The 19,452-nt window shown below is 46.6% G+C and overlaps 1 protein-coding gene across 1 annotated transcript in view; it reads left to right on the plus strand.

Moving 5' to 3' along the window:
* Positions 1 to 19,452, plus strand: part of NOL6 (nucleolar protein 6) — a 191,311-nt gene that overhangs the window by 36,420 nt on the left and 135,439 nt on the right. Inside the window, 3 exon segments of the mRNA XM_030191898.1 lie at positions 9,606 to 9,740; positions 11,483 to 11,646; positions 15,721 to 15,841. Of these exon segments, the coding sequence (XP_030047758.1) occupies positions 9,606 to 9,740; positions 11,483 to 11,646; positions 15,721 to 15,841 (420 nt within the window).

Raw genomic sequence — 19,452 nt, forward strand, 5'->3', positions numbered from 1 at the left:
GGCGGTAGAGGAGACTTTGCAAGGTCTGATTCAGTTAGCGGCCGTGTCCCCGGTACATAAGTACATAAGTAGTGCCATACTGGGAAAGACCAAAGGTCCATCTAGCCCAGCATCCTGTCACCGACAGTGGCCAATCCAGGTCAAGGGCACCTGGCACGCTCCCCAAACGTAAAAACATTCCAGACAAGTTATACCTAAAAATGCGGAATTTTTCCAAGTCCATTTAATAGCGGTCTATGGACTTGTCCTTTAGGAATCTATCTAACCCCTTTTTAAACTCCGTCAAGCTAACCGCCCGTACCACGTTCTCCGGCAACGAATTCCAGAGTCTAATTACACGTTGGGTGAAGAAAAATTTTCTCCGATACGCCATCTATTTTGTGGTGCCGTGAAAAGGTGGGTCTTTTCGCCCTATTCTGGACTTAAAAGAATTAAACAAGTCCCTGAGAGTGCGGCACTTCCACATGGAAACCCTGTTCTCCGTCATTGCTGCGGTACAGCCAGGAGAGTTTCTCACGTCTCTAGACCTGAAAGAAGCTTACTTGCACATACCAATTTGGCCCCCGCACCAGACGTTTCTGAGGTTTGCGGTGTTGGGAAAACATTTCCAGTTTCGGGCCTTGCCTTTTGGCCTCGCCATAGCTCCCCGAACCTTTTCGAAGGTAATGGTGGTAGTAGCTGCTTTTCTCAGGCGAGAAGGTATCAGGGTTCACCCGTACCTAGACGACTGGCTCATCAGAGCGGACTCTGTAACAGAGAGCTAACAAGCTACAGCCAGAGTGGTCTCAGTACTTCAATCTCTTGGCTGGGTCGTCAATATGGTCAAAAGTCATCTGACCCCCTTGCAATCTCTAGAATATTTGGGGGCCAGGTTCGACACAGACTCTGGCTATGTATACCTACCCGAGCTAAGGCGGTGCAAGCTTCAGAATCGGGTCCGTCTGCTCCTGAAGATGCCCTGCCCGCGAGCTTGGGACATTGTCCAGCTGCTGGGATCGATGACAGCCACGTTGAAAGTGGTGCCCTGGGCGAGAGCGCACCTGAGACCTCTACAGTATTCCCTACTTCAAAGATGGTCTCCAGTTTCTCAGGATTATTAGTGCAGACTTTCTTGGCTCCCTGCGGCCCGACTCAGCATGGAGTGGTGGCTCTCAGACAGCATGCTGCAGTGAGGAATGCCGCTGGCGCTCCCCGATTGGTGTCTAGTAGTGACAGATGCCAGGCGGAAGGGCTGGGACGCACATTGTAAGGCGAAGCATGCCCAGGGTCTGTGGACACCCGAGGAGTCGGAGTGGTCCATCAACCGCCTAGAATTGAAAGTGGTGTTTCAGGCGCTTCTGGCCTTTCAAGTGACCCTGGAAGGATTGGCTGTCAGAGTGATGTCTGACAACATGACAGCAGTGGCCTATATAAATTGTCAAGGCGGCACTCAGTGCAGAGCACTGGCCGCGCAGGCCGAGCAGATTTGCCACTGGGCCAAGCTGCATCTTCGGTTTCTGTCGGCAGCTCACATTGCAGGTCAGAGCAACGTGCAAGCCGATTATCTAAGCAGGCATCAGATCGATCCAGCAGAATGGGAACTAGCAGGTGAAGTATTCCTGCAGATATGTGCCAGATGGGGCAAGCCCATGATGGATCTTATGGCGACAAGTTCAAATGCCAAAGTCCCGTGCTTCTTCAGCAGACGCAGAGATCCTCGCTCAGCAGGGTTGGATGCCTTTACTCAGCCCTGGCCTCCGGGCCTCCTATATGTGTTCCCTCCGTGGCCCTTGATAGGGCGTGTGCTCCTGCGGATTCGGCTGCACCCAGGAGAAGTGGTCTTCATCGCCCCGGATTGGCCCAGGAGGCCTTGGTATGCGGACCTCCGACAGATGCTAGTGGAGGCTCCCCTTCCTTTACCTCTGGTACCGAACCTGTTGTCACAGGGCCTGGTAGTCATGGAGGATGCCTGCCGCTTTGGTCTTATGGCATGGCGATTGAGAGGGCGCAATTGAGGGACAAAGGCTATTCAAACACAGTCATTTCCACTCTCCTGCAGGCCCGCAAGCGTTCCACTTCCGTGGCTTATGCTAGGATTTGGCGCCAGTTTGAGACTTGGTGTGCTTCAAAAGCGATCACACCCATGCGGGCCCCTGTCTCGCCGATTCTGGACTTTTTGCAGGATGGTGTACAAAAAGGCTTGGCCTATAATTCCCTGTGGGTGCAAGTGGCAGCGTTGGCCTCCCTTCATGGTAAGGTTGAGGGCGTGTCTTTAGCTGCTCATCCAGATGTGGCACGGTTTCTTAGAGGGTTGCTTCGGCTCCGGCCTCCCGTGCGAGCACCCTGTCCAGCTTGGAACATGGGGCTAGTTTTGAAGGCCCTGCAGGCTTCTCCTTTTGAGCCGCTTCGGCGGGCATCGGAGAAAGATTTGACACTAAAGGCCGTTTTTCTTGTGGCCATTACTTCGGCGAGACCGGTGTCAGAGCTCCAGGCGCTGTCCTATAGAGACCCATTTCTGCAATTCTCAGAGTCCGGGGTCATGGTTCGCACCGTGCCTTCTTTCATGCCTAAGGTGGTTTCAACATTTCACCTAAACCAGCCTATTTTCTTGCCCTCCTTTGATAAGGAGGAGTTTCCAGAATCTTTTGGGCAGTTGCACCTGTTGGATGTGCGCAGGACTCTGCTGCAGTATCTGCGAGTTACTAACTCTTTCAGGACCTCTGATCATCTTTTTGTTTTGCTATCAGGTCCTCGCAGAGGGTCTCCAGCGTCTAAAGCCACTATTGCCCGCTGGCTCAAAGAATCTATCTTTTCAGCTTATCTGCTTTCCGGCCGGTCTCCGCCTGTAGCCTTTAAGGTGCATTCTACCAGAGCGATTGCTTCCTCTTGGGCTGAAACTGGGGCACTCTCTCTTCATGAGATTTGCAGTGCAGCAACATGGGCTTCTAAGCGGTCTTTTGCCCGACATTACAGGCTGGATGTGGCTGCCAGGAGGGATGCGTGTTTTGGAGCACAAGTGCTAGCGCGTGGTGTGGCCTGTTCCCACCCTATTTAGGGATTGCTTTGATACATCCCATCTGTAATGGCTTCATCTGCAGGATGACAAGGAAGGGAAAATTAGGTTCTTACCTTAGTAATTTTCTTTCCTTTAGTCATAGCAGATGACGCCATAAGCCCTCCCTGTATGATTGTCTGTATGCTGTGAATCTATTTCAGGTTCTATTTTGATTTCCTGAGGTTCCTTCCTTGGGAGAAAGTTGGAAAACAGTCTTCAGGATTCATGTTTACTTATAGGAGGATGGAGTTCATTCCCTCCAGTTTGTTTTTTGGAGGATGAGTTTATTCCCTCCAGGAGGTTGCGTGTATCCCCTCCAGTTATACAATAAGGAGGACGAGTTTATTCCCTCCAGGAGGATGAGTTCATTCCCTCCCTTTGAGTTCATGCCCTTGTTATGGGGCCATCGTTCGCTGTGAGGAAAGCTCATGTTATTCCCATTGCGGTTTGCCATACTGCTTTGGAAGCTTCAAATACTGAAGAGGCAGTGGAGCTAGCTGGCCAAGAGGGCACTGTGAAAAGTTGTGTGCTCTCTATCTCCCCCTGCTGGTTGATGGACACAACCCATCTGTAATGGCTTCATCTGCTATGACTAAAGGAAAGAAAATTACCAAGGTAAGAACCTAATTTTCCCATTTGGACTCCCATGTTCCCTTTCTTGCAGGTTAAACATTACATGGGGTTTCAAAGGTGGTAGCGGGAGGATCCTGATGGTACTGGGCATTTAGAGAACTTGTGGCTAGCATTGGGGAAACTTCAGTACCCAATAGTTTATACATTTTTGAGAGGAAGAGTTTAAGCATTATTATTTTATGTTACAATGTGAAAGAGATTTGGGTGAGCAATTAAATAGTGTACAAAGCATTGATTTTTGTGTTATGGAAAATGCATGTAAAGTAGTTTCTCATTGGTACTTCACTGGATTCCGATCAGGTACCGCATACAGTTCAAGCTTCTCCTACTAACCTACAAATGCACTCGATCTGCAGCCCCTCCTTACCTCTCTACCCTCATCTCCCCTTACGTTCCTACCCGTAACCTCCGCTCTCAAGACAAATTCCTCCTTTCAGTACTCTTCTCCACCACCGCCAACTCCAGGCTCTGCCCTTTCTGCCTCACCTCACCCCATGCTTGGAATAAACTCCCTGAGCCCATTCTCCAGGCCCCCTCCCTGCCCATCTTCAAATCCTTGCTCAAAGCCCACCTCTTCAATGTCGCCTTCAGCACCTAACCACCATACCTCTATTCAGGAAATCTAGACTGCCCCAACTTGACATTTCGTCCTTTAGATTGTAAGCTGCTTTGAGCAGGGGCTGTCCTTTGTTGAACTGTACAGCGCTGCGTAACCCTAGTAGCGCTCTAGAAATGTTAAGTAGTAGTAGTAGTATTACATATAGCAGTGATTTAACCAGAGCTGAGATTGTGATGTCATAATGCCTCATTCCACCAATGCCTAAGAGCCAACCTCATCAGTGATGTCACAATGGCTTGATTGTCCTATATTTGTCTCACTCTTATCTATTAGATTGTAAGCTCTTTGAGCAGGGACTGTCTCTCTTTGTTAAACTGTACAGCGCTGCGTAACCCTAGTAGCGCTCTAGAAATGTTAAGTAGTAGTAGTAGTAGTAGTGGTACTTGACTCCTGCCAGACTAAAAATTAGCTCCCCAATATTCAGCAGCATTTGACTGGCCAGGATTGGCACCTGGCCAGTTAAATGCCGAAAAACTGGCTATCCGCCGATATTCAGTGGTACATAGCTGGCAATTAGTGGAGGAGTGGGCTAGTGGTTAGAGCCACCGGTCTTGAAATCCAGAGGTGGCCGGTTCAAATCCCACTGCTGCTCTTTGTGATCTTGGGCAAGTCACTTATCTCTCCATTGCCTCAGGTACAAACTTAGATTGTGAGCCCTCCTGGGACAGAGAAATATCCAGCGTGCCTGAATGTAACTCACCTTGAACCACTACTGAGAAAGGTGCAAGCAAAATCCAAATTAATAATAATAATAATGTACTACTGAATATTGCTGGTTAGTAGCTAGTGGATAGCCGGTTATATCAGGCGGTATAACAGGCTATCTGCCAATTAAAACATTTTTTTTTTTAATGTTTTAAATTTTTAAAAATGTGATCTGCCAAGTTTGGCGGCTGTATTTGGCCACATGCTACCCTAGAATATCTTTTGCCGGTTTGAATTGAAATGGTCAGGACTGACTATCAGCTTGGCCGGTTAAATTCTGACCGTCCAAAGATAAACTGGATATTCAGTACCAGTCATGGCATAGCATCGAATACTGGGTCACAGCACAGGCTGAAGGAGTTAGCCAGTCTAACTCCCACGGTCTGGAAATCAGCTTCTGTATATGTATGTATGTATTTATTTCTTCATTTGTACCCCACATTTTCCAATCTAGATGTCGGTTCAATGTGGCTTACAGTTTTCTTTGGTTTGGGAAGTTACGATGTTGTTTGGGTTAGTCGAGAGTTTAGTTCATGATCTGTTAGTGGTAAAGCAGCAGGCTGAGAAGGACAAGAAAGTATCTGCCGTACTTGAATATAGCTCATCTTGAGCTGTTATTGAAAAAACGTGAGCCACATAGAACTAAGTGTCCAGTGCATTTGATTTAATATTTTACCTGAGGCTTGAATTCAAGATTTCAATCTCAAGGGTAACAGTTTGAGGCGTAGGCCCTGTCACTGTCTGAAATCCTCTTCTACACTCTGGTTTACCATCTGTAGAGTCCTGTTTTGTCATACATAGTAACATAGTAAATGACGGCAGAAAAAGACCTGCATGGTCCATCTAGTCTGCCCAAGATAAACTCATATCTTGAATTTGTACCTGTCTTTTTCAGGGCACAGACCTTATAAGTCTGCCCAGCAGTATTTCCCGCCTCCCAACCACCAGTCCCGCCTCCCATCACCGGCTCTGGTACAGACCGTACAAGTCTGCCCTCCCCTATCCTAGCCTCCCAACCACCAACCCCTCTTCCCCCCACCTGCTCCGCCACCCAATTTCAGCTAAGCTTCTGAGGATCCATTCCTGCTGCACAGGATTCCTCTATGCATATCCCACGCATGTTTGAATTCCGTTACCGTTTTCATCTCCACCACCTCCCGCGGGAGGGCATTCCAAGCATCTGCCACCCTCTCCGTGAAAAAATACTTCCTGTTTTGTCATCTTGTGCCAGTGGATTCACAGCACACACATCTTTCCTTAATTCCTCCTCCGGGACAGCTGAAAGGCGACCTGCAGACCTACCTTCAGCAGCTTGATCCGGCTGAACTGTCCCCATGTATTCTTGCTACAACACAACCTTTTGGTAGTCTGACCTTACTGCCACTTATCAATCTCACTGATGATGTCTCACAAAGTAGGCATATCTCACTGCCCTGTTGAGGGGGTTGGGGTGGTGGGAGTCACAATGCTGACTCCATCCCAGCCAAGGAGATCATAAGTACATAAGTACATAAGTACATAAGTAGTGCCATACTGGGAAAGACCAAAGGTCCATCTAGCCCAGCATCCTGTCACCGACAGTGGCCAATCCAGGTCAAGGGCACCTGGCACGCTCCCCAAACGTAAAAACATTCCAGACAAGTTATACCTAAAAATGAGGAATTTTTCCAGTCCATTTAATAGCGGTCTATGGACTTGTCCTTTAGGAATCTATCTAACCCCTTTTTAAACTCCGTCAAGCTAACCGCCCGTACCACGTTCTCCGGCAATGAATTCCAGAGTCTAATTACACGTTGGGTGAAGAAAAATTTTCTCCGATTCGTTTTAAATTTACCACACTGTAGCTTCAACTCATGCCCTCTAGTCCTAGTATTTTTGGATAGCGTGAACAGTCGCTTCACATCCACCCGATCCATTCCACTCATTATTTTATACACTTCTATCATATCTCCCCTCAGCCGTCTCTTCTCCAAGCTGAAAAGCCCTAGCCTTCTCAGCCTCTCTTCATAGGAAAGTCGTCCCATCCCCACTATCATTTTCGTCGCCCTTCGCTGTACCTTTTCCAATTCTACTATATCTTTTTTGAGATACGGAGACCAGTACTGAACACAATACTCCAGGTGCGGTCGCACCATGGAGCGATACAACGGCATTATAACATCCGCACACCTGGACTCCATACCCTTCCTAATAACACCCAACATTCTATTCGCTTTCCTAGCCGCAGCAGCACACTGAGCAGAAGGTTTCAGCGTATCATCGACGACGACACCCAGATCCCTTTCTTGATCCGTAACTCCTAACACGGAACCTTGCAAGACGTAGCTATAATTCGGGTTCCTCTTACCCACATGCATCACTTTGCACTTGTCAACATTGAACTTCATCTGCCACTTGCACGCCCATTCTCCCAGTCTCGCAAGGTCCTCCTGTAATCGTTCACATTCCTCCTGCGACTTGACGACCCTGAATAATTTTGTGTCATCGGCGAATTTAATTACCTCACTAGTTATTCCCATCTCTAGGTCATTTATAAATACATTAAAAAGCAACGGACCCAGCACAGACCCCTGCGGGACCCCACTAACTACCCTCCTCCACTGAGAATACTGGCCACGCAATCCTACTCTCTGCTTCCTATCTTTCAACCAGTTCTTAATCCATAATAATACCCTACCTCCGATTCCATGACTCTGCAATTTCTTCAGGAGTCTTTCGTGCGGCACTTTGTCAAACGCCTTCTGAAAATCCAGATATACAATATCAACCGGCTCCCCATTGTCCACATGTTTGCTTACCCCCTCAAAAAAATGCATTAGATTGGTGAGGCAAGACTTCCCTTCACTAAATCCGTGCTGACTTTGTCTCATCAGTCCATGTTTTTGTATATGCTCTGCAATTTTATTCTTAATAATAGCCTCCACCATCTTGCCCGGCACCGACGTCAGACTCACCGGTCTATAATTTCCCGGATCTCCTCTGGAACCTTTCTTAAAAATCGGAGTAACATTGGCTACCCTCCAGTCTTCCGGTATTACACTCGATTTTAGGGACAGATTGCATATTTCTAACAGTAGCTCCGCAAGTTCATTTTTTAGTTCTATTAATACTCTGGGATGAATACCATCAGGTCCCGGTGATTTACTACTCTTCAGCTTGCTGAACTGACCCATTACATCCTCCAAGGTTACAGAGAATTTGTTTAGTTTCTCCGACTCCCCCGCTTCAAATATTCTTTCCGGCACCGGTGTCCCCCCCAAATCCTCCTCGGTGAAGACCGAAGCAAAGAATTCATTTAATTTCTCCGCTACGGCTTTGTCCTCCTTGATCGCCCCTTTAACACCATTTTCGTCCAGCGGCCCAACCGACTCTTTGGCCGGTTTCCTGCTTTTAATGTATCTAAAAAAGTTTTTACTATGTATTTTTGCTTCCAACGCTAATTTCTTCTCAAAGTCCTTTTTTGCCCTCCTTATCTCCGCTTTGCATTTGGCTTGGCATTCCTTATGATCTATCCTGTTACTTTCAGTTGGTTCTCTTCTCCACTTTATCAGCTGGTGTTCCTGCACAAACTGAGGAGCTGTGAAAGAAAGGGTTCTTAGTCTGCCCTTCCTTTTCCCCATTTTATTTTAGTAAGTCAGGGGTTAGGTCTGAGTAGCCTGAGAGCACAATTGCATCTTATTTATTTTATTTATTTATTTATTTTATTTCAGTACATTTATACCCCACCTTTTGCCATAGCGTTACAGCCCCAAAGCGGCTTACAATGAACTAATCAAAATAAATACATTACAGTTACAATTTAGAAACTAGGGTGGGAGAGCAGGAAAGGAAAGGGAAAAAAGACAGAGATGACCGACGAAAGTCCTGGTGGGCCAAGAAGAGAGACGAAAAACCAAGCTGACGCCGAGAAGACCAGCAAGCTGATCCCCAATTCGTGACAGCAGCAGGGCCCAGATGGAACAAATGAAGCTGGAGACAAACTTCCACAGCGATGCAGCCATCCGAGCAGGGAACAAGTTGGTGGACCAACGGTCGTCTTCTGCTTCCTCAACCAACAAGGCACTCCTCCAGCCTGGGACCTCCATCACAGCAACTCCGAGGAACAGCTGATTAGTGTCGAGACGGGCTCCTCCTTCACAACGCTGAAATGGAAACCGAAAGCTGCAGCGCCGAAAACGCTCACAGGCACGAAGGCATGCAGGGACAGACCAGGGGGGAGACCAGCGGCCCCAGAAAGGAAGCGCGGCGCACAAGCAAGGGGAAGTACAATGTGCGGGCGATGTCCTGAAGCAGCCTGAAATCCGCTGTCAACACGATGTCCGGCCGAGCCCGATCACAGGCTAGATCCACCCCAGTGCACGGACAAGGTAAGAGCGACGGCAGCGCGACGTGCAATCGGTGACCGGGTCTGACCCGCTGGCAGCTCAATATCTTAGGAGCAGCAGCCCATCATATCCTTCTTTGTGACTTTAATTTCTGGTGTCTTTTATCCTCAGTGGTGAGAAAGTACTGGGAGATGGGATGGGCCTTGTGATTGTTACTTGAGGTGTGTATGTGCGTAGTCATGGTTTGGTTCTCTTTCTGATGTGTTTTTCTTTCTTTGGTGGCTCATAGGAAAGGATGAAAAGCTGGTGACAGTACGTCTCTATGCCTGCGCCCCTCCTGATTTCTTCAAACCTGGACGTTTTCATCCCGGTAAGAACAATGTGAGGAGAGCCTGGTTCCTGGAAGAGGATTCCAACCTGGAAGGTGAGCACTCTAGGAAGGGCCACATGAGTGGAGGAGAGTGGCCTAGTGGTTAGGGTGGTGGATTTTGGTCCTGGGGAACTGAGGAACTGAGTTCGATTCCCACTTCAGGCACAGGCAGCTCCTTGTGACTCTGGGCAAGTCACTTAACCCTCCATTGCCCCATGGAAGCCGCATTGAGCCTGCCATGAGTGGGAAAGCGCAGGTTACAAATGTAACAAAAATAAAATAGATACTATTGGAGATTCTACATGGAATGTTGCTACTATTGGAGATTCTACATGGTATGTTGCTATTCCACTAGCAACATTCCATGTAGAAGCCTGCGCGGCTGCAAGGGCAGGCTTCTACATGGAATATTGCTAGTGGAGGAGTGGCCTAGTGGTTAGACTTGTGGACTTTGGTCCTGGGGAACTGGGTTCGATTCCCACTGCAGGCACAGGCAGCTCCTTGTGACTCTGGGCAAGTCACTTAACCCTCCACTGCCCCATGTAAGCCGCATTGAGCCTGCCATGAGTGGGAAAGCGCGGGGTACAAATGTGTAAAAAAAAAAATATATATATATTCCCCAGTGCTTTCCCCCTCTTGCCTAGTTTTCCGCTGTTAGTTATTGCTCTCCTTGTAAATCCTTTTGTTCACTTTATCTGCATCTTCACAAATTGTAATTTCTTTGCTGAATTCTTCTGTAAGCCACATTGTGCCTGCATTTGTGGGAAAATGTGAAATACAAATGAGCTATAAATAATAAATTAATTAATAATAATAATACGTTTAGCCTCATCTGTGTTGAGAATTTTATTTCTGTTGTCCAAAATGTTTGGAATGAAGTTCAGTGTTGGAGGCAAATCACTTGTTTTCATTTTAGGAAGACGTTTTTTTAAAGAAAGTCTATTGTAGTTTTTATATTTTTACTAGGAAAAAATGCCCGTTTCTGAGCGGAATGAAACGGGCGCTAGCAAGGAGCCCCCTCCCTCCGTCCCTCGAAGCTACTTGCCTTGTTCGCCCTCCCTCCGTCCCTCAAAGCTACTTGCCTTGTTTGCCGTGGGCCGTTTTGGCCCTCGAGTGTCAATAGCTCCGCCCTCGACGTCATGACGTTTTGAGGCGTCATGACGTTTTGACGCGAGGGCAGTGCAGGCACTCCAGGGCACACCGGATATCTCGGGCGCCTCAACTTCCGTGGAGGCTTCAGAACATTGGGGTTGCCTTTTATATATATAGATTTGGATTGTGTTTTAAAATAATGATGACTCATAATACAAGGAGGGGCAAACAGACCAGTTTTATTTTTTTTGTCAAGTCATATACCATGTGACTGTATTTGTAATTCTTCTAGAAAATTGTGATAGGCAAAACATAGATGATGATACAATCCCTGACTTGTGACTGTAGGTGGTGGTGCTTCATTCAGATTCTCTGTCACCCAAGTAAAAATGGATAAAACCGGAAGCAGAGCGAGTTCTGTGTTGGTGTGATCCTCATTGAGATCCTCATTGGTGTGATGTGCTCCCCTTTTTGCATGCCTGAGTTTATATTTCTTCTACCATGGGGGAGAGATCACTTGGAGCCTCATTCTCTGACATCATCACAATGTTCGTTTAAACAAAAGTGGAGCAAAAGAAATTTAATGAAGATAAAGTTGTAAGTTTTTCATTTGCACCCGCAATATTTTGATGTGTAGGTGTTTTCTTGCCTTTGTGATTACACTGACTTTTGTTATACATGGCATATCTCTTCTTTGTCCTTAGATGCTGTCGAACCCCCAACCCCTCACTATAACAACTCCGTCCTGTGCGATCTGGTGATGGAACAGCACCTTCACTTCCTTTCTAGCGCTGTTATGGGCTCTCCTGGCATGAAGGATGGAATCGCTATTCTCAAAGTTTGGTTGCACCAGCGTCAGCTGGACAAGGTACCTTGATGTTACTGCTTGGCAAGGGATGGATGGAGACATCTCATTGATCAGAGGACTTGGGAACTGTGTGTGGTCTGCTTCTGTCTTGCACAAGATCACATCTTACACCTTAAAATGTATCACATGTAACATGTCTCATGTATCCCTGGCAAACCGGGTTTTACTCCCTGTTTACCCACAAGTAGGGACCTTATGTGGTTGTCCCATGTTTTCTTGTACTTGGTACAGGTTTCTTAAAATTTTATACCAGTTAGTGTTGCTTAAGTGAACTTAATTTGTTGCTGTCCATAGATCCTATCTTTCATGGCTCAGTTTCCCTGTACTGGCTTTGATTCAGTGGCATAAATTCTGCCCAGATAGTTCTGCACAGTGGCGTAGCAAGGGTGGTGCGGTCCACCCCGGGTGCACGCTGCTGGAGGGTGCAGAGAGCAACCACGCGCCTGTTGGCTCTGCTGGTTCCCCGCTCCCTCTGCCCCGGAACAGGTTACTTCCTGTTCCGGGGCAGAGGGAGCAGGGAGCCAGCGGAGCCGACAGACGTGCGGCTGCTCTCTGTACCCTCCAGCAGCCAAGAATGCACCCGGTGGGGGGGAGGGGGGTGTCATGCTGCACCCTGGGGGGACGGACGCCGTTGGTCCTGGGGGGGGGGGGGGTGCGCGCAGCGGCGATCTGCCCTGGGTGGCAGCCGACCTAGGATCGCCACTGGTTCTGCAGTACAGCAGGACCCCAAGAAGTAAAAGACCTGCTCGAAGTTGCTCCCCGGTGTCTGGAACCTTCTCAGTTTTGGGGTAATTTGAACCTTAAGCCGCTGCTCTGATTTCTAAGAGGGGGGGGGGGGGGAAACTGCCTCTGAGATTGAGCTGCTGTCTGTATCTTCTCATTGCTTTTGCAGAGGTCTTCTTTACCATAAATGAATGGAGGAGTTGCCTAGTGGTCAGGGTGGTGGACTTTGGTTCTGAGGAACTGAGTTCAATTCCCACTTCAGGCACAGGCAGCTCCTTGTGACTCTGGGCAAGTCACTTAACCCTCCATTGCCCCATGTAAGCCCCATTGAGCCTGCCACTAGGTCACTCCTCCACCACCCTAACCACTAGGCCACACCTCCACTGTTGCTACTATTTGAGATTCTACATGGAATGTTGCTATTCCACTAGCAACATTCCATGTAGAAGTCGGCCCTTGCAGATCACCAATGTGGCCGCGCAGACTTCTGCAGGACGTCAGACTCAGAGAAACAGAAGCCTGCGCAGCCTTCTACATGGAATGTTGCTAGTGGAATAGCAACGTTCCATGTAGAATCTCCAATAGTATCTATTTTTGTTACATTTGTACCCTGCGCTTTCCCACTCATGGCAGGCTCAATGCGGCTTACATGGGGCAATGGAGGGTTAAGTGACTTGCCCAGAGTCACAAGGAGCTGCCTGTGCCGGGAATCGAACTCAGTTCCTCAGTTCCCCAGGAACCAAAGTCCACCACCCTAACCACTAGGCCACTCCTCCACTCCGTGATCAGTTCCAAACAAAACTGGTGATTTATAAACTTCTAATCGGGTACAGTCCCACAAGTACTTAGCTTTAACTGAAGACAATCAACTTCATCATGTCGATACTTCTCAATTTTTTTTTTTTCAAAAGATCATAGTCCTTGAGCAGTACGTTTCCCATAATAAAGCTTTTTCAGATGCTGCAAGGGCCATTTGTTTTGCAAAACTTGCTGTGTCAGGAGGTGGGATTAATACTCGCACTTGACACAACAAGTTTGCAAAAGAAATGGCCCTTGGGGGTTGTGAAACTGAAGAAGCTTTATTCTGGGAGCCATATTGCTTAAGGACTATGATATTTTGAAAAAAAAAATTGAGATGTATTGGCATGGTGAATTTGATGGTCTTGTGGAACTATTCACGATTGTAAGTGTGTTATTTCTGACTGTTCAAGCTGATTTATCATGATTGAAGTTTAATTTTATACCTTTTATTTCTCATCACGAAAATGAACTTTCTTCACCTGGATATCTAACCCATTCTGTCATCTCCATCTTAATTATGTATTTCTCTATTCCGGAATTGGTGATCACCATTACGGAACAATGTAAGCCACATAGAGCCTGCAAATAGGTGGGAAAATGTGGGATAGAAATAAATAAACTGTACTTGATTACAAGTTTATAATCACCATCTTTGTTTGGAACTGATCACGATAGGGTTTGGAGAAAAAAATTTTTTTTTTCTTATTTTTCATTTTTGATGTCTGATCTAGATTGTGAGAATTTTGGCTATTTTCTCCAGTTTTTTTTTTTTGGGGGGGGGGGGAGCAACTGTTTTTTCTCCAGCTAGTGAAGTTGTTTTGGCTGCTCTCTTTTTTTCTGGAGTTGGATTAATGAGGATGATGATAATAATTGGGGACTCTTTGTTGAGATGCTGAAATGTTGGCTAGCCCTTTGAGCTTTGAGGCCTCTTTTACTTATAAGAAAGATTACTATAGCCATCCTTATTTAGCACTATTTTTTGGTATTGATATTTTGAGTATGCTACCCCTGAAAGTGTTGTTTACTTGAATCCTGGTGCCACGCTCAGACTGGAGGAGGATTGTACATAATGAAAGCGGCCAGGAGGGCAATCGGAGCTCTGGTTGAGGGGGGGGGGGGATGGGGCTTTGGACCTGCAAAGGGAGAGAGTCGGGGGGGGGGGGCATACACCACTGCTTTTGGAGTTGTGGGAGCTCTGGATAGGGTGGGTGCAGTGAATGCCCTGTTTGGTACATTGCTGGGCATGTTCCCTGCATTTACCTCATTGGCTTTGTACTTACCCTGTTTTAATAGGAAAACATAACACAGGGTTAAGTGCAAACAGTTACTGTTTCTGCCAAAAAGGGTCCCCAGGATGTTCTATGTAACCTGTCTATCTACCGATGTGTACCTTTTTGGACATGGGCATTCGTTCCCCTTCTACAATAGGGAATTAAATTTTTTTTTTTTTAACCCTACCCAGGATTTCTCCAAAACTCTCCCAGACCATGTTTCCATGCCAGGTGCACATTTCTTGATTTTAGGTTTTCATATCCTGGCTTTCTAAATCAGGATCTGGATATCCATACAATATGGATGTCTAAGTGCCATTTTAGTTTATAACAATTTTATTGATGACAAGCCAATACACATATTCCAACCTTACAAAGACAAATGGAAGATTGCATAGAAAATGGCCAAGAATCTCTATGGTCATCAACCTTTTTTAACCCCTCCCCCGCCCCCTTATATCGTATTATATTTAACATTTAATTGAAAAAGGGACAACACCCCACAGCCTTCCTTGTGTGCCTTATCCCATTATACACCCATCAAATCAGCAGAACAAAATATTCAGAACAAATTGACAAAAGGCAAACCTTCCTCACATTTTGTCCCTTCACCCACCCTTACCATAGCTTGAAGCAATCCAGACAGCTTCATTCCCCCTTCTACTAATCCTAGCCCCTCCTCCCCCACTCCCCCCCCTCCTCTTTGACCACCCCCTAACGATGCAGTTCCCCTCCTTCGCTCTCCACTTTCTTAAACTTCCCATGGAAGTCCATTCAAAACTTGACTGCGTGCCAAGGGCGATAATTTAGACAAATAAGCTTCCCAAATTGCAAGGAACCTCTGCTGCCTTCCAGGGGACAGCCTTGCCCCCCTTGATTCCCATGTCATCAGCTCATGCAACTTATTGTCTAAGTGCCATTTCATGAACATGTAAAACACCAAATAGTTTTTCTAAAATAAGCATCTATGTGTCGGTGGTATGTGATTCTCCTAAATGAAAGGAGTTCAGACCCCATCATTCATATAATGAGGATTGGGAGACTGTGTGAGAGAGGAGCTTATTTTAAATAGTTTCTGTACAAGTTCGTTTTATTTCATTTTTGAAGATAAAAATTGTGCTTCTTAGTTTTCATCTTCCAGGTTTCTCTGGGATTGTATTTTCCCCCAGCTCCTTTGCATGCGATCAGAACTGGTACCATGGAACTATTAGTAAATGCCATACCATACTGCTTTTCTGCACATGTTTTCACTTCTCTCTCTCCCGATCAATCCCTGCAGGGCTTTGGCTGTTTCAATGGATTTTTAGCTTCCATGCTGGTGGCATACCTCCATGCAAAGCACAAGGTCAACGCAATGATGAGTGGCTACCAGATCCTGAGGAATGCTTTGCAGTTCCTGGGTGAGTCCTGCAGCAGGCTTTGTTGTAATTCCCTTTCAGCATGTCCCAGTGAAGCCTGTGCTAATATGTCAAATGTACCCTCATCCACACCCTTGTCACCTCTCGTTTAGACTACTGCAATCTGCTTCTTGCTGGCCTACCACTTAGTCACCTCTCCCCTCTCCAGTCGGTTCAAAACTCTGCTGCCCGTCTCGTCTTCCGCCAGGGCCGCTTTACTCATACTACCCCTCTCCTCAAGTCCCTTCACTGGCTCCCTATCCGTTTTTGCATCCTGTTCAAACTTCTTCTACTAACCTATAAATGTACTCACTCTGCTGCTCCCCAGTATCTCTCCACACTCGTCCTTCCTTACACCCCTTTCCGTGCGCTCCGTTCCCTGGATAAATCCTTCTTATCTGTTCTCTTCTCCACTACTGCCAACTCCAGACTTCGCGCCTTCTGTCTCGCTGCACCCTACGCCTGGAATAAACTTCCTGAGCCCCTACGTCTTGCCCCATCCTTGGCCACCTTTAAATCTAGACTGAAAGCCCACCTCGTTAACATTGCTTTTGACTTGTAACCACTTGTAACCACTCGCCTCCACCTACCCTCCTCTTTTCCTTCCTGTACTCATTAATTGATTTGATTTGCTTACTTTATTTTTTGTCTATTAGATTGTAAGCTCTTTGAGAAGGGACTGTCTTTCTTCTATGTTTGTGCAGCGCTGCGTACGCCTTGTAGCGCTATAGAAATGCTAAATAGTAGTAGTAGTACCTACTGAAGTGAGCGCCTGGCTTTTCCCTAAGCAGTGGTTGACTGTAGCTCTGACCAGGCCCTGCCCAACTGTTGAAATAAGCCTTGCCGATTTTTTTTTTTCTTTAATTTTTAAAATTTTATCAAATTCAAAACCAAGTACATCAAGAAAACCATACTTGATACAGAAAACTAGAAAAAATAACGTATCAGACCACAAAAGACAAGTGCTCCATTCTTGAGAAATCAATATTAATAACTTGGTCCAACAACAAAGAAAGAGAGCCAAAAAAAAGGGGGAGAAAAAAGGACCCATGAAAGAAAAGTGAGGAAAAAAGGGAGAAGAGATACCTCAATCCATATTACTAGGGAAGGGAAATGGGAGTTGATATACCGCCTTTCTGTGGTATTTTGCAACTACATTCAAAGCGGTTTACATATATACAGGTACTTATTTTGTATCTGGGGCAATGGAGAGTTAAGTGACTTGCCCAGAGTCACAGGGAGCTGCAGTGGGAATCGAACCCAGTTCCCCAGGATCAACGTCCGCAGCACTAACCACTAGGCTACTCCTCCACTCATTCCCCCAATAAGAGCCAACCTCATCAGTGATGTCACAGTGGCTTGAATGCCCGATACGTGGCTCACTTCTGATATTGTGATGTCATAAGGGAAAGGGGGAAGGGAAATGGGAGTTGATATACCGCCTTTCTGTGGTATTTTGCAACTACATTCAAAGCGGTTTACTTTATTTTGTACCTGGGCCAATGGAGGGTTAAGTGACTTGCCCAGAGTCACAAGGAGCTGCAGTGGGAATCGAACTCAGTTCCCTAGGAGCAAAGTCTGCTGCACTAACCACTAGGCTACTCCTGCACTCAAAGATTGGACCCCCTCCCCCTACGATTAGTTAGATGTAACCTATACCCATCCTATGCATATCAAGAAAAGAATGCAATTACATTGGTTCAAAAAAGACATACTGTACGTATTAAGCTTAGCAATACACTTGCAAGAAAACCGAAGAAAATAAGTCTTGCCTAGAGTTCACACTTCCTGGCACGTGTGTGACTGTACAGTACCTCAAATCTCCATACGAACTTTCACAAGGGACAGAAATAGACAAATCCAATGATAAAAACAGTCCACAATAAATCCAAAGTCATCTAGCCTGGTCTCCCCTTCATAGTTGCCAGGTTAGTAGATGCGGAAGGTGCTCCCAAAGGGTTTATCTCTGGCAATTTGGTTGTTCTAGAACCAGCATCTCTTGTATATGCACTCTCCATGTTGGGACCCTCAATAGCAGTAATTGATGGTAAAGACATCGGTAACACTCAAAGACTACGCCTCTAGCAGCTTCCTCCCCTACAGCCATTACCTCTTGAAACAGCAAGAGTGTTTGAGGCGTTGACGCCTGCTGGATGCTTATATTCTATGATCCTGCAGGAAGAGATGACTCTTGGTCAAGCGGGCAGGAGCTCCCTACCCACTGCAGAACAGTAAGCCTTTCTCCTCCATGTTCCATCGAGGTACTCCCAACTTGCTAGTCTGGCAGAGTACACCCAAAGAGGGCTGGGGGGGGGGGTGGGGAACCTCTTTGAGCTTTCCCTTTCTCTTCAGCGTGGCAAAGAAAGTTCAGGGGAAAGTTTTCTAAGTTTAGAGGTAATAAACATAAAACTGAGGTGTAAACTTGACTATTGCGTAGCGCTGTTCAGTGCCTACCCACAATTCAGCTAACCTAAGTTGGCCTGAGAAATGGCCTCTGGGAAGTAGTTCAACTCTGACCCCTGACCTCACCCTTAAGGTAATGTCAGGTTAGATGGCAATTCAGTTTATATTAGAACTAGTAAAAAAGGCCCGTTTCTGTAGGCAAGGAAACAGGCCTTAGGCAGGCAGTTCCCCCCCCTCCCCTCGTGCCAGCGAAAACTGCCGCCACCGCCGCCGTTGTTGTGCTACCTTCCCTTCCCGTAGGTTCTTCAATCATCTTCTTAGAAAGTTTAACTCCGTGCGTCTGACGTCAGACGCACGGAGTTAAACTTTCTAAGAAATTGATTGAAGAACCTACGGGAAGGGAAGGTAGCACAACAACGGTGGCGGCAGTTTTCGGCGTTCCGGGGGGGGGGGGGGGGGATCGACAGGTTCGAGGGGGCCATAGCGCGCGGGGGGGGGGGTGACAGCTGATTCCGAGGCAGTAGGAGGAGTACTCCTCCCCTTGCCTTGGAATCAGCTGTGTTGACGTCAGTGACGTCCGTGCGTGTCTGCCTCGCAGACCACTTGCAGCCAGGGATCCACGGTCCCAAGCATAGAACGTTGGAGGTGAGAATTATTATATAGGAAGTAGACTGAAGCGCATGTGACCCATATGGTTTCAACTGACTTAATATGTTTTCAACACTGTTATTTGGCATTAAGATCTGGTATAGGCTGGGGCCTAGAGCATCATTAATCAAGTACAGCCCATCCCACTTCACCGTTCTAAAATAGAGGCCACCCTCCCCCCCCCCCCCCCCCCATTAAAATTTAGAATCGTGAAGGTGGGAGAAGTTCTTAGAAACTTCAACTGATCAGTTCTGACTGGATGTTAATTTTACTTCTCATGAACTTCACCACTGTTGACGCATCAAATTACTTCACAAGCGTATAAACGGTGACTGAATTTATAATGACTCCTGCTTTTTTCAATTTTTATTTATTGGAGGAAAAAGTCTCTGCATGTCCTTGGGCATAGATGGACTCCAGTTCTTCACTGGCTAAAAACCTCCGTTTTTTTTTTTATATATTCACATTTTATCCATTAGCTGTCTAGTGTATAGTATATAGCACTTTATATCCATAGCATATAACACTTACCTTTTTTATATATCCGATGGGGTCCCATTTCG

The sequence above is a fragment of the Microcaecilia unicolor genome, chromosome 2 (assembly GCF_901765095.1).
Source record: "Microcaecilia unicolor chromosome 2, aMicUni1.1, whole genome shotgun sequence".
NCBI lineage: Eukaryota > Metazoa > Chordata > Amphibia > Gymnophiona > Siphonopidae > Microcaecilia > Microcaecilia unicolor.